The sequence below is a fragment of the Styela clava genome, chromosome 12, assembly GCF_964204865.1.
Source record: "Styela clava chromosome 12, kaStyClav1.hap1.2, whole genome shotgun sequence".
Classification (NCBI taxonomy): Eukaryota; Metazoa; Chordata; class Ascidiacea; order Stolidobranchia; family Styelidae; genus Styela; species Styela clava.
Window position 1 is genome coordinate 13,328,989 of NC_135261.1, and position 15,372 is coordinate 13,344,360.

Genomic DNA, 15,372 nt, shown 5'->3' on the forward strand with positions numbered 1-15,372 from the left:
CATGTCTGAAAATTTAATCAATTCAAATTAGTTTGGTTGAATGAAAATACAACACATTTCTAAAAATTTCATGTATGTTCCAGGTGGACCATTCGATAACCAATGTCACAGATATCATGGTAGAAGATGTGGTGAAAATGCTTATTGTAACATGCTATCTGAAGGAAGATACAGATGTGCTTGTAACGATAATTATCGAGGCAATGGATTCAACTGCAGAGAAATGAAAGGTGAGTATTCAAAATCATAAATCACATTTTGTCACATGCCAGGGAAATGAATGTGTGTGTCATTTCATTAGAAAATTCCAACTTTCGTCAATTATCATATAGTTTAATTCGCTTTCCAACTGACGAATTATTTGTTTATATACTAATAATAACATTGACTAGTGAACTTTGTTTTGATGACAGTTGTGGATTATTCTGCAAGATGCCGCGCAAGATATGGTAGATCATGTCATGCAAATGCAGAATGCATGAAAGCGGGAGATAAATATGAATGCAGATGTAAATCTGGATACTTTGGAAATGGACTATACTGTGACAGTAAGTGATTGATCCATACATGAAAAAATTTTATCAATAAGATTTAATTTTGAGTTCAACGGTTGCTGGGAAGTGTATACAACTTTTCATGGCACAGCTGTAAAAAGTATACGGAATATAAAAAATTATAAACAATTCAATGAATAAGAACACATTTCATTGATTCTTCTCTGTTTTTGTTTTAGGCGGCGACGCAGAAAATGATTGTCATCGATATGGTGGAAGGAAATGTAGTAGAAATGCAGGTTGTGCTCGAGCTCAATTTGGTGGACTGTACACATGTACTTGTAATGAGGGCTACATTGGTGATGGATACAATTGTGGTGGTATGTCAATCTTCATCACAACAATTATTAACAGTCAATATATCAAGATAGATTGGTTTAACTACAATATAATTCAACTTCTAGCTTTTGAAATTAAAGACAAATCATATTGCTGGGATGCCCATGGTGAAATGTGTTCTGATGATGCTGACTGTGTTACAAGTGATGGAATGAAATATGTTTGCAAATGTAGAAGAGGGTTCTTTGGAACTGGTTTCTACTGCATGCGTAAGTAATTTTCTGATTTACAGGATTGTTTTATTCATTTTTGTTTGTTTACAATCAACTGTTATAATAACCAGGTGGAAATCCTGGAAATCAGTGTCAAGGAAGGTATGGTAGAAGATGTGCTAACAGAGCTGCTTGTCGATTGGACAGTAGTGATAGTCAATGGAAATGTATGTGCAATGATGGATTTTCAGGAAATGGATTCTATTGCATTCGTAAGTTATTGCTACTAATTTATTATATTTTAATTTTAGTTTGTGCACCTGGTTTTTGGAATATACCTTTTATGAAAGTTGAAACATTGAAAATTTCAAAATTTTTTCTAAACTTTTTGCATAGAAACATTCAATTCAGATTTCCGTTTTATTTTACATTTTTCTAAATATTAAATTTCATCATATTAATATTATCTACATTCTGCTTGCTTTTATAAATGCGTTTCATGATGTATTTGATAAACATACTCACATATCACCCAATTTATAACTAAATCGAAATTATTAAATATTGATAACACTATTTATGAGATAAAATTTTGTGCTTATAAACTCATGTCAATAATTTGAATAATTTAAAATTTTATGTTTACTTCAAAATATTATACAATTATTTCAAATTGAATCCTTGTTCCAGGTGGACCATTCGATAACCAATGTCACAGATATCATGGTAGAAGATGTGGTGAAAATGCCTATTGTAACATGCTATCTGAAGGAAGGTACAGATGTGCTTGTAATGATAATTATCGAGGCAATGGATTCAACTGCAGGGAAAAGAAAGGTGACATAAGAATGTATTTGCACTTTGAAAACATTCTAATCAGACATGAATAAATTAGACATTCAAGTAGTTTGCTATTCGAATAAATTCTCAGATAAAATGAAATTATATATAAGTCTAAATAGATGTCAATTTGAGGGTCATTTTTAACATTAAGAGTTTTAATTACATCCCACTCATACTTTTGATTTTCGATACAATACTATACTATGTTTTAATAACAGTTGTGGATTATTCTGCAAGATGCCGTGCAAGATATGGTAGAGCATGCGATGCAAATGCAGAATGCATAAAATCGGGAGATACATATGAATGCAGATGTAAATTTGCAGATGGATACTTCGGAAATGGACTATACTGTGACAGTAAGTGATTACAAGCCTAAATCTCATTTTATTATGTCGATTTTACCCCTTTCATCTATGCTAATGCACCACTGTATTTAAATTACTATAACTATGACATAAATTAAAGAATCTCTTGAAGAAAAAAAAAGAAAACACTCTAATGATGATATTCTGTTCTTATGCCAGGTGGCACACCAGAAAATGATTGTCATCGGTATGGTGGAAGGAAATGTAGTGGAAATGCAGGTTGTGGTCGAGATAAATTTAGCGGTTCATACACATGTACTTGTAATGATGGTTACATTGGTGATGGATACACTTGCGGTGGTATGTCAATCTTCATTATAATAATTTTTAACGGGTAATAAATCAAGATTTAGTGGATTTACTATAATATAAATCAATTTTTTAGTTTATGAAATTAAAGAGAAATCATATTGTTGGGATGAACATGGTGAAATGTGTTCTGATGATGCTGATTGTGTTACAAGCGATGGAATGAAATATGTTTGCAGATGTAGAAAAGGATTCTTTGGAAATGGTTTCTACTGTATGCGTAAGTAATTTTCTGATTTAAAGGGAAATTTTTAATCATTTTTGTATGTTTACAACTGTCTTATCAACCAGGTGGAAGTCCTGAAAATCCATGTCAAGGAAGATATGGTAGAAGATGTGCTGACAGAGCTGCTTGTCAACTCGATAGTGGTGATGATCAATGGAAATGTATGTGCAGAGATGGATTTTCAGGAAATGGATTCTATTGCATCCGTAAGTTACCGCTAGAATTGCAAGTATATCAGAATGTAGTCAACAAGTTGTGACAAACTGTTCAATTCTATTTCATTAAACCTTTGGTTTTGACAATGTTTCAGCAATAATTCAAGTTATAAACTTTTTTGCATATATTCTAGATATTAAATATTGGTTAAATAATATTTTCGATATGCTGTGCTTTTATTTTATCAATTTCAACCAAAAATATTTTTTGTAACAAGTATTAAAAATTCTTTCTGAATGCCTTTAGTTTATCCTCAATTTGTATTTTTTATAATTTTTACTCACTGAAGTATTGCAGTATTTACAATTTTTTCTGATTGCATTTTTATACATAGAAACTCATTGCTACAAAACTTAATACAAAAATCCGAAAAGATGGAAAAAATATGTTTGTAATAATGAAGACATGTCTGAAATTTTATTCAATTCAAATTAGTTTGGTTGAATGAAAATACAACAATTTTCTAAAACTTTCATGTATGTTCCAGGTGGACCATTCGATAACCAATGTCACAGATACCATGGTAGAAGATGTGGTGAAAATGCTTATTGTAACATGCTATCTGAAGGAAGATACAGATGTGCTTGTAACGATAATTATCGAGGCAATGGATTCAACTGCAGAGAAATGAAAGGTGAGTATTCAAAATCATAAATCACATTTTGTCACATGCCAGGGAAATGAATGTGTGTGTCATTTCATTAGAAAATTCCAGCTTCTATCAATCATCATATAGTTTAATTGGCTTTGATATTGAAGAATTATTTGTTTATATACTAATAATAACATTAGACTAATAAACTTTGTTTTGATGACAGTTGTGGATTATTCTGCAAGATGCCGCACAAGATATGGTAGATCATGTCATGCAAATGCAGAATGCATGAAAGCGGGAGATAAATATGAATGCAGATGTAAATCTGCAGATGGATACTTTGGAAACGGACTATACTGTGACAGTAAGTGATTAGAAGCCTAAATGTCATTTTATTATGTTGATTTTACCCATTTCATCTATGCTAATGCACCACTGTATTTAAATTAGTATAACTATGACATAAAATAAAAAATCTCTTGAAAGAAACAAAATAAAACACTCTAATGGTGATATTCTGTTCTTGTGCCAGGTGGCACACCAGAAAATGATTGTCATCGGTATGGTGGAAGGAAATGTAGTGGAAATGCAGGTTGTGGTCGAGCTCAATTTAGCGGCTCATACACATGTACTTGTAATGATGGTTACATTGGTGATGGATACACTTGCGGTGGTATGTCAATCTTCATTATACTAATTTTTAACGGTTAATAAATCAAGATTTGGTGGATTTAATACAACATAATTTACTTTTTTAGTTTATGAAATTAAAGAGAAATCATATTGTTGGGATGAACATGGTGAAATGTGTTCTGATGATGCTGATTGTGTTACGAGTGATGGAATGAAATATGTTTGCAGATGTAGAAAAGGATTCTTTGGAAATGGTTTCTACTGTATGAGTAAGTAATTTTCTAATTTAATAGGAAATTTCAAATCATTTTTGTATGTTTACAACTGCCTTATCAACCAGGTGGAAATCCTGGAAATCCATGTCAAGGAAAATATGGTAGAAGATGTGCTAACAGAGCTGCTTGTCGATTCGATAGTGGTGATGATCAATGGAAATGTATGTGCAATGATGGATTTTCAGGAAATGGATTCTATTGCATCCGTAAGTTACCGCTAGAATTGCAAGTATATCAGAATGTAGTCAACAAGTTGTGACAAACTGTTCAATTCTATTTCATTAAAATTTTGGTTTGACAATGTTTCAGCAATAATTCAAGATATACACTTTCTTGCATATAATCTAGATATTAAATATTAGTGAAAGAATATTTTCGATATGCTGTGCTTTTATTTTATCAATTTCAAACAAAAAAGATTTTTTGTAACATGTATTAAAAATCCTTTGTGAATTCCCTTAGTTTTACCTCAGTTTTTATTTTTTGTAATATCAACTCACTGAAGTATAGCAGTATTTACAACTTTTTCTGATTGCATTTTTAAACATAGTAACTTATTGCTTCAAAACTTAATACAAAAATCAAAAAAGATGGAAAATATATGTTTGTAATAATGAAGACATGTCTAAGATTTTATTCAATTTAAATTAGTTTGGTTGAAGGAAAATACAACAATTTTCTAAAAATTTCATGTATGTTACAGGTGGACCATTCGATAACCAATGTCACAGATATCATGGTAGAAGATGTGGTGAAAATGCCTATTGTAACATGCTATCTGAAGGAAGGTACAGATGTGCTTGTAACGATAATTATCGAGGCAACGGATTCAACTGCAGAGAAATGAAAGGTGAGTTTTTAAAATTATAAATCACATTTTGTCACATGCCAGGGAAATGAATGTATGTGTCATTTCATTAGAAAATTCCAGCTTTTATCAATTATCATATAGTTTAATTGGCTCAATATTGAAAAATTATTTGTTTATATACTAATAATAACATTAGACTAATAAACTTTGTTTTGATAACAGTTGTGGATTATTCTGCAAGATGCCGCGCAAGATATGGTAGATCATGTCATGCAAATGCAGAATGCATGAAAGCGGGAGATAAATATGAATGCAGATGTAAATCTGGATACTTTGGAAATGGACTATACTGTGACAGTAAGTGATTGATCCATACATAAAATTTTTATCAATAAGATATAATTTTGAGTTCAATGGTTTTTGGGAAGTGTATACAACTTGTCATGGCACAGCCGTAAAAAGTATACGGTATATAAAAAATTATAAACAATTTAATGAATAAGAACACATTTTATTGATTCTTCACTGTTCTTGTTTTAGGCGGCGATGCAGAAAATGATTGTCATCGATATGGTGGAAGGAAATGTAGTAGAAATGCAGGTTGTGCTCGAGCTCAATTTGGTGGCCTGTACACATGTACTTGTAATGATGGTTACATTGGGGATGGATACACTTGCGGTGGTATGTCAATCTTCATCATGATAATTATTAACAGTTAATATATCAGGATTGATTGATTTAACTACAATATAATTCAATTTTTTAGCTTATGAAATTAAAGACAAATCATATTGCTGGGATGCCCATGGTGAAATGTGTTCTGATGATGCTGACTGTGTTACAAGTGATGGAATGAAATATGTTTGCAAATGTAGAAGAGGGTTCTTTGGAACCGGTTTCTACTGCATGCGTAAGTAATTTTCTGATTTACAGGATTGTTTTATTCATTTTTGTATTTTTACAATCAACTGGTATAATAACCAGGTGGAAGTCCTGGAAATCAATGTCAAGGAAGATATGGTAGAAGATGTGCTAACAGAGCTGCTTGTCGATTCGACAGTAGCGATAGTCAATGGAAATGTATGTGCAATGATGGATTTTCAGGAAATGGATTTTATTGCATTCGTAAGTTATTGCAACTAATTTAGTATATTTTAATTTTGGTTTGTGCGCCTGGTTTATTGAAATTACATGTTATGAAAGTTGAAACATTGAAAATTTCAAAATTTTTTCTAAACTTTTCGCATAGAAAGATTCAATTCAGATTTCCTTTTTATTTTATATTTTTTCTAATTATTAAATCTTATCATATTAATATTATCTACATTCTGCTTATTTTATAAAAGCGTTTCATGATGTATTTGATAAACATACTCACATATCATCCAATTTATAACTAAATCGAAATTATTAAATATCGATAACACTATTTATGAGATGAAATTTTGCGCTTATAAACTCATATCAATAATTTGATTAATTTAAGACTTTATGTTTACTTCAAAATATTATACAACTATTCCAAATTGAATCCTTGTTCCAGGTGGACCATTTGATAACCAATGTCACAGATATCATGGTAGAAGATGTGGTGAAAATGCCTATTGTAACATGCTATCTGAAGGAAGGTACAGATGTGCTTGTAATGATAATTATCGAGGCAACGGATTCAACTGCAGAGAAAAGAAAGGTGACATAAGAATGCATTTGCACTTTGAAAACATTCTATTCAGACATGCATAAATTAGACATTCAAGTAGTTTGCTATTCAAATAAATTCTCAAATAAAATGAAATTATATATAAGTTTAGATAGATGTCAATTTGAGGGTCATTTTTAACATTAAGCGTTTTATTCACATCACACTCATACTTTTGATTTTCGATACAATACTATACTATGTTTTAATAACAGTTGTGGATTATTCTGCAAGATGCCAAACAAGATATGGTAGATCATGTCATGCTAATGCTGAATGCGTGAAAGCGGGAGATAAATATGAATGCAGATGTAAATCTGCAGATGGATATTTTGGAAATGGACTATACTGTGACAGTAAGTGATTAGAAGCCTAAATGTCATTTTATTATGTCGATTTTACCCATTTCATCTATGCTAATGCACCACTGTATTTAAATTATTATAACTATGACATAAAATAAAGAATCTCTTAAAAGAAACAAATTAAACACTCCATGAAAGAAACAAATTAATGATGATATTCTGTTCTTGTGCCAGGTGGCACACCAGAAAATGATTGTCATCGATATGGTGGAAGGAAATGTAGTGCAAATGCAGGTTGTGCTCGAGCTCAATTCAGTGGTTTATACACATGTACTTGTAATGATGGCTACATTGGTGATGGATACAATTGCGGTGGTATGTCAATCTTCATCATGATAATTATTAACAGTTAATATATCATGATTGAGTTGGTTAAGTCTAATATAATTCAAATTTTCAGCTTATGAAATTAAAGACAAATCATATTGCTGGGATGCCCATGGTGAAATGTGTTCTGATGATGCTGACTGTGTTACAAGTGATGGAATGAAATATGTTTGCAAATGTAGAAAAGGATTCTTTGGAACTGGTTTCTACTGCATGCGTAAGTAATTTTCTGATTTACAGGAGTGTTTTATTCATCTTTGTATGTTTACAATCAACTGTTATACTAACCAGGTGGAAGTCCTGGAAATCAGTGTCAAGGAAGATATGGTAGAAGATGTGCTAACAGAGCTGCTTGTCGATTCGACAGTAGTGATAGTCAATGGAAATGTATGTGCAATGATGGCTTTTCAGGAAACGGATTCTATTGCATCCGTAAGTTGATGAAATTGTGTCTAAATTATTATAACCACACATAATCATGTTCATTAGATTGATGCATTGTTCACATTCTGCATAAAACATCATTCCATCCACTCAGTGATATAGCTTACATTTGTGCAAATTCCAATATTGAAAAGGTATGGTTCTATGTTGAAAAATCTCAATCATGCAAGAAATTTCGAAATGTAGAAATTTATTTTATTTGTAGTTTGTTGGATTGTTTCATGTATGTTAATTTCCCAATAAATTGAAATTCAAGAGCAGTTTTTAGATATTTTTATGATTACATTTCTATTGATAATATTTAACTATACTGCGTCAAATTCTAGAAATATTAGTTTGTTTATGTCACTGTCTTTTACAGTAGATAATTTTAATTATTTCAATAATAGTTTGATTGAAAAAAAATTAGTTTTGAAATTGAACCTGTGTTTCAGGTGGACCATTCGATAACCAATGTCACAGATATCAGGGTAGAAGATGTGGTGAAAATGCCTATTGTAACATGCTATCTGAAGGAAGGTACAGATGTGCTTGTAATGCAAATTATCGAGGCAATGGATTCAATTGCAGGGAAATGAAAGGTGAATATATTGCTATTCCTTTCTCATTTACAGTATTTCTTCTGCCCAAAACCTATCATTTTAAGAATATAGAAATAAATATTAAATGGAAAATATTATTAGAAATTGGTATTAAATATATAAATGATTTGAATAACTATTGAGAAAGGTCAGGCACAGTTCTTCCAATTGAATAGCAATATGCATTTTGATGATTCTATTTAATCTCTAATTTGTCCTAATACCTTAGTCTTCCTAATAAATTACGGTAGTCTAATGGTCTTCGCAACAAATTTTGCCAATTCGCCAACATAACAGATAAGGTAATGGCATATGGCTTGTTTAAATGCTGCCACTGTGGCAACATTGTCTCATCGATAAGCTGTGAAAAGTTGAAAGGTTAATTTGCTTTTTATTTCAAAATACATTTGAATATTTTTTTACGGTTATAGTGGAAGTTAAAGACAACTGCCATGAATATTACAATCGTCCCTGCGGGGCCAACGGAGAATGTTTTATGGATGGCGACATTTACAGATGTAGATGCCGATCTGGTTACACAGGAGATGGGTATAGTTGCCAAGGTAAATTTAATTCAGTATTAGAAGCTACTCGCAACATTGCAATAGAAAGCAAAAAAGTTAATAAGAGTCATGTGATGATATTTTCTCAATATACCTTCTTCAGATATGAGTTCCAGAAGTCCTTGCACATCAACATATGGACAAGAATGTCATCAACATGCAGAATGCAGGCCTGATGGTTCTGGAGGTCATGAATGTGTTTGCAGAAATGGGTATAATGGGGATGGAATCAACTGCCGAGGTAAACAGCATCTATGGGAAGATGACTTTTTCAATTCTAAAGTTAAGGAGTCGACCAAAAAATGTTGACAGTAAATTAAGTAACGCTATCCATCTATTTAAACATGTTGAGATTACCGTAATCATCTCGACGTGAGATTCTCTATTTGATTTCGCAGAAATGTAATCATAAAGTATTGAAAATATTGTGTGTTCGTTACTGAAAATTTTTGGTGCTTTACCTTGATAACTATTTTATTATAATGGGCCTGCCCTTTTAATCTTGTAGCTCGAACATGCCAGAGACCAAGAGGTATTAATCAAGGCCGTGTTGTGGATCAAGGTGGATCGTTTATGATGAACCGTGCAATCACATACCAATGTGAAGGTGGATATAGGCTCCAGGGAGACATGAGGCGAACTTGCATGGCTGACGGAACATGGTCTGGCCAAGAACCTAAATGTGTCGGTATGTAGCACTAGATTGAAGTGAGATATTTCAAGAACCAAGTCTGCAATAGCCGGGGTCTACCATGGGAATTTTTCAATTGTTTCTCTTTTAATTTAATGGTTACTTAGGTAAAAGTGTCAGCAATTTGTTTTATCCTAATGTTGTTATTTATACACACCTTCATAGAACTAGATCATCTTATGATATAAATTGTTTTCTCTATGCAGTTGTTGACAATTGCTACCGATTATCTGCTCAACCTTGTCACCATGAAGCAACATGTGAAGCAAAAGCATCTGGAGGTTATGAATGTGTGTGTAAGCAGGGTTACACGGGCGATGGATTAATGTGTCGAGGTTAGATTTTCAAAAACAATTTCTACCTTGTATCTAATTTAATTTAAAAATTGAAGTAATCAAAACCTATTATTAAAATATTTCAGTCTATTTTCTGTTCTAATTGTATGTTTGATACTCACAGCTCAAGGTTGCAGTCGTCCAAGAGATATTGATAATGGCCGTATTTTGAGTGATCAAAGTATGTTCACGCCTGGAAATCAAATATATTACCAATGTAATCGGGGATTTAAACTTGAAGGAAGCCAACAACGATCGTGCCAAAACAATGGTCAATGGTCTGGCACTGATCCCATATGCCGATGTGAGTGAATATCACAGCATTGTACAATTAGCTGCAACCATAATTATCTGTCACTGTATATTACTAGAACTTATATTTGAAAATGTTGGACGCATAACATGTTGTTGGTAATAGGTTGTGAATATTTGTAGTATAGCTATAATTTTTTTTCAATATTTCATGTGTTCAAATTTTTTAGCTGATGATGAACAAGATGGAGTGTCACAAGATCCACCAGCTCAACTTTCTGATTGCCAGAATCAATACAGGCGTGCTTGCCATCAGTTTTCTGATTGCTTCAAGCGAAGACAAAATCAAAATGATTATTACTGTAAATGTAGACCTGGCTTTTCTGGGGATGGATTCACATGTAATCAAAAAACCGACGAAGATGATCTTCAAAGGGCACAGCCTCATGAGTGTCAAAGCTTCTTTGGCAAACGATGCCATGATTTTGCTGACTGTTACAAGAGACAAAATGGCGATTTCGTTTGTCGCTGTCGAGTTGGTTATTTTGGTAGTGATGGTTTTAGTTGCAGTCAAAGCCAACCTGAACAAGGAAAACCTGGACTGGAGCAACAAGGACAATCCGGACAGGATCAACCTGGACAGCCTGAACTAAGTCAACCAGGACAATCTGGAAAAGGTCAACAAGGACAGTCTGGAAAAGGTCAACCAGGAAAGCCTGGACGAGGCCAACCAGGACAGTCTGGAAAAGGTCAACCCGGACAAGGTCAACAAGGACAGTCTGGAGAAGGTCAATCCGGACAAGGTCAACCAGGAAAAGGACAACCTGGACAAGGTCAACCAGGACAGTCTGGAGAAGGTCAATCCGGACAAGGTCAACAAGGACAGTCTGGAGAAGGTCAATCGGGACAGGGTCAACCAGGAAAAGGACAACCTGGACAAGGTCAACCAGGACAAAGTCAACAAGGACAGTCTGGAGAAGGTCAATCCGGACAAGGTCAACAAGGACAGTCTGGAGAAGGTCAATCCGGACAAGGTCAACCCGGACAAGGTCAACCAGGAAAAGGACAACCTGGACAAGGTCAACCAGGACAGGCTGGAGAAGGTCAATCCGGACAAGGTCAACAAGGACAGTCTGGAGAAGGTCAATCCGGACAAGGTCAAACCGGACAAGGTCAACCAGGAAAAGGACAACCTGGACAAGGTCAACCAGGACAGTCTGGAAAGGGTCAATCCGGACAAGGTCAACCAGGAAAAGGACAACCTGGACAAGGTCAACAAGGACAGTCTGGAGAAGGTCAATCCGGACAAGGTCAACCAGGAAAAGAACAACCTGGACAAGGTCAACCAGGACAGTCTGGGAAGGGTCAATCCGGACAAGGTCAACCAGGAAAAGGACAACCTGGACAAGGTCAAGCAGGACAGTCTGGAAAAGGTCAACAAGGACAGTCTGGAGAAGGTCAACCCGGACAAGGTCAACCAGGACAATCTGGACAAGGTCGACCAGGACAGCCCGGTCAAACAGGACAAACTGGAGAAATTGACCAACCAGGACAGCCCGGTCAAACCGGCCAAACAGGACAGGCTGGACAAACCGACCAACCAGGACAATCTGGGAAAAATCAGCCAGGACAAGGTCAAGCTGGACAAGGTCAAACAGGACAGCCCGGTCAAACAGAAAAGGCTGGAAAAACCGATCAACCAAGACAGCCCGGTCAACCCGACCAACCAGGACAGCCCGGCCAAACAGGACAGGCTGGACGAACCGACCAACCTGGGCAGCCAGGACAACCCGGTCAAGTTGATGGTAGCAGGCCACAGCCAGGACAATCCGGTCAAGTGGATGGTAGCAGGCCGCAGCCAGATCAACCAGAACAAGAAACTTGTCGAACTAGGTACAAAAAAGCATGTCATGCTTTTGCTGACTGCGTAGCAGGATCTGACAATCGTCCTACTTGCAAATGCAGGGGGGGATATATTGGAGATGGTTTTGATTGCAAAAGTAAGTAAAAAAATACCAATTACAATGCATTATATATTAACAGCAGAAATTCATTAACATGTTTTTTTTCAGAACCAGAGCGAGAACGCAAGTGTCAACGGCCCAACAATATTGGAAATGGAATAGTTGAGACAAGTGATGATTCATATACTTTGAATTCAGTTCTCACATACTCATGTCAAGATGGTTACAAGTTGATGGGTGACCAGCAAAGGACATGCCAAGCTAATGGCCAATGGTCGGGATCCGATCCAAGATGTGAACGTGATCAAGCAAGTAAGTGTTGTAAAATCTGAAAATTGGGTTAAGTTTATTGGGTAGATAGTAGTGATAGTGCACTCAAAGACAGTTATGAAAAATTAAATTATTGGGATAACTGGGTGATAAAATAATTGATAGTATTTGAATTTATTCAAGATGACTATTTTGCTAAAAACACATTAAACCCCCAATATCATTTTGTAGAGCCTACTAATTCTAATTTTAATTCATCGAATATTGTGAAATGGGTTGTGGAATATCCAAAGGGGGTTGCAAAGCAAAAAAGTTTGGGAACCACTGCCTTATAAATAACAACAACAATTTAATAAAACAATCCATCAACCCGACATTACCAAATGCAATGTATATGGCTCCTTGTTCATTCACAACTTTAAGATATTTAAACAACAATTTTGACATTTTGAACTGCTACATATGGAAGCAGCATGATTTATTTGGCATAGCGTGATCCACCAATCTATCTGGTCCTATGAAGAACACTACATCAATCAATGCACAAAATAGAATTAGTGAAACATTTTATGTGTTATTTCAATTAAAACTTTTTTGTCCTTAGGTGGGCAGAAAAGATGTCAGAGACCACAAGATATTGGTCAAGGACGAATGGACTTCAGTGATAACAGTTACAATGAAAACAGTCAAGTGACTTATTCTTGTCAGCCAGGATACAAGCTCATGGGAGAATCGATAAGAAGGTGCCAAGGAGGTTCATGGTCAGGAAGCCAGCCAAGATGTGAAAGTATGTGATCAACTCATTAACCAGACTGAAACGATTATTAATAACTCATTTATAATCTGATCAACAAATGTGCAGGATTGCTTACCCTGTTGACATTTTAACACCTGTTTGTATTATTAATATCACTCAAATATATAAATAAGTGTGGTTTTTATTGTTTCATTAAGTCTTTATATCTCAATATGATTAATTCAACATTGCATCCCTGATCCCCTAAACTCGGTATTTATAGGAGATCAGCAACAACAACAGGATACTCGAGATGAATGTGAAAAACAAGGAAGAAAATGCGGCCAGAATGCACAATGCATATCCCAAGGTTCACGCTACAAGTGTCGATGTAACCGTCCCTATAATGGCGATGGTTACGATTGTTCAAGTATGTTATGTTATAATTTATTGTGCAGTATATGTACATTAGTAGGCTACCGCAGGGCTTCAAAAATATCTGGGTCCGGACTTCCCAGAAATTATATTTCGGCATCCTTAAACACGCAATTACTAGGCCGACTAATAATTATTAGCTGATCAAGATTGTTTGTTATGGCGTTATAGTTCTTTTCATATACAAATCGAATACCAGAAAGGTCCAGATTCGGACTGCGGTCTGCAAGTTGAGTAGACCTGGGCTACCGTATCGATCACAATGATTCACATATCTGCTGGTCGACTACGGTTTCTTCTACATACAATTCTGGGAACTCCTGTAGTATGTGTACCAGGTTAGGGTTAGGCCATAAGTTTATTCCTATTTTTCTTATTTTAGTCCTATTACGAGTTCGAGGACAGTCTGTGTTAGCCAAGTGAATATATCCCCTGTTCATAGGCTTCCGTCCCTTGATTGACACAGCTTGATTTAAAGTAGGCGAACAAAATTAGTTACCTCCATATAGGTACACGTACTTCTGGAGCGCCCAATTTTGTACATCTGTTAAATGTATATATGAAACCTTGCATAAAAAGTTTTATGTTACAATTTTTAACCCAGAAACTTGCTCAAATGGACAAAGATGGAAGGTGTGTGTGAAGCCCTGTCCAGCTCATTGTGGAGATAGAACACCAGACTGCACTGGCTGTGCAGCTGGAAATCATTGTGCATGTGGAGGAGGGATGGTACAGAGAAGTTTAGACGACCCAACTTGCATTCGCCAGAGATTTTGTCCTAAAAAGAATGTAAGTAATGGTGTGTGAGAGTGAATTTATATTTCTCTAAATAAATGGGTTGAGTTGTTTCGAGATAAGTCTTATTTTAAATCATTTTATTTTTTTTCAGCAATGAACTGAAGAATGACTCTGGATATAAACTCAATACTAGCACCTCACTTTTCAATATGTTTGACGGGCTGATTTGATAATATTAGATATTCATCATAACATTGAGATTTAATATGAAATGTAGAATTATGTACTATTTTATTATTGTAATATTGACGAGCATATATTCAATTCCTTGGTGATCAATAAATTCATATTCAATATATATTGCCTCTCTGTTGATTTTAATACAGATAAGTATTCAATGTAGTGTGTCGAACGTATGTTTTCAAGCATTTTATTTTGAGGCAGTGTTTACAATTTCTCCGGTGAAGGTATGAATTGATCTGAGTAACCGTAGCTCGTTCGGAAGGAACAGAGAAAGTTTCTTCAAAATGACCTTAACGGTATTTGTTAAGAAAAATACCTATTCTGAAAGGGAAACTAGCGAGAATAACATATTTTTAGAGAGGCATTGCGCTTCAAGCACGTAGCATTTTTTGGAATACATAGTTTTTT

The 15,372-nt window shown here is 34.7% G+C and overlaps 1 protein-coding gene across 46 annotated transcripts in view; it reads left to right on the forward strand.

Annotated features, from left to right (window-relative positions):
- Positions 1-15,079, forward strand: part of LOC120330368 (uncharacterized) — an 84,169-nt gene extending 69,090 nt beyond the window's left edge. For 33 of the 46 annotated variants that reach the window (XM_078118447.1, XM_078118464.1, XM_078118462.1 and 30 more), the window contains 37 exons: positions 84-230; positions 414-548; positions 734-874; positions 959-1,102; positions 1,177-1,317; positions 1,736-1,882; positions 2,107-2,247; positions 2,416-2,556; positions 2,642-2,785; positions 2,857-2,997; positions 3,495-3,641; positions 3,826-3,966; positions 4,135-4,275; positions 4,361-4,504; positions 4,576-4,716; positions 5,214-5,360; positions 5,544-5,678; positions 5,862-6,002; positions 6,088-6,231; positions 6,306-6,446; positions 6,865-7,011; positions 7,236-7,376; positions 7,560-7,700; positions 7,786-7,929; positions 8,004-8,144; positions 8,591-8,737; positions 9,169-9,300; positions 9,404-9,541; positions 9,809-9,988; positions 10,198-10,326; positions 10,451-10,630; positions 10,809-12,578; positions 12,651-12,854; positions 13,417-13,599; positions 13,832-13,978; positions 14,588-14,772; positions 14,873-15,079. In XM_078118447.1, the coding sequence (XP_077974573.1) occupies positions 84-230; positions 414-548; positions 734-874; positions 959-1,102; positions 1,177-1,317; positions 1,736-1,882; positions 2,107-2,247; positions 2,416-2,556; positions 2,642-2,785; positions 2,857-2,997; positions 3,495-3,641; positions 3,826-3,966; positions 4,135-4,275; positions 4,361-4,504; positions 4,576-4,716; positions 5,214-5,360; positions 5,544-5,678; positions 5,862-6,002; positions 6,088-6,231; positions 6,306-6,446; positions 6,865-7,011; positions 7,236-7,376; positions 7,560-7,700; positions 7,786-7,929; positions 8,004-8,144; positions 8,591-8,737; positions 9,169-9,300; positions 9,404-9,541; positions 9,809-9,988; positions 10,198-10,326; positions 10,451-10,630; positions 10,809-12,578; positions 12,651-12,854; positions 13,417-13,599; positions 13,832-13,978; positions 14,588-14,772; positions 14,873-14,878 (6,959 nt within the window). In that variant the 3' untranslated portion in view covers positions 14,879-15,079. The remainder of the gene's footprint in view (positions 1-83; positions 231-413; positions 549-733; positions 875-958; positions 1,103-1,176; positions 1,318-1,735; positions 1,883-2,106; positions 2,248-2,415; positions 2,557-2,641; positions 2,786-2,856; positions 2,998-3,494; positions 3,642-3,825; positions 3,967-4,134; positions 4,276-4,360; positions 4,505-4,575; positions 4,717-5,213; positions 5,361-5,543; positions 5,679-5,861; positions 6,003-6,087; positions 6,232-6,305; positions 6,447-6,864; positions 7,012-7,235; positions 7,377-7,559; positions 7,701-7,785; positions 7,930-8,003; positions 8,145-8,590; positions 8,738-9,168; positions 9,301-9,403; positions 9,542-9,808; positions 9,989-10,197; positions 10,327-10,450; positions 10,631-10,808; positions 12,579-12,650; positions 12,855-13,416; positions 13,600-13,831; positions 13,979-14,587; positions 14,773-14,872) is intronic. The other 13 variants (XM_078118450.1, XM_078118465.1, XM_078118449.1 and 10 more) reach the window with 13 other exon arrangements.
- Positions 15,080-15,372: the final 293 nt, after the last annotated feature.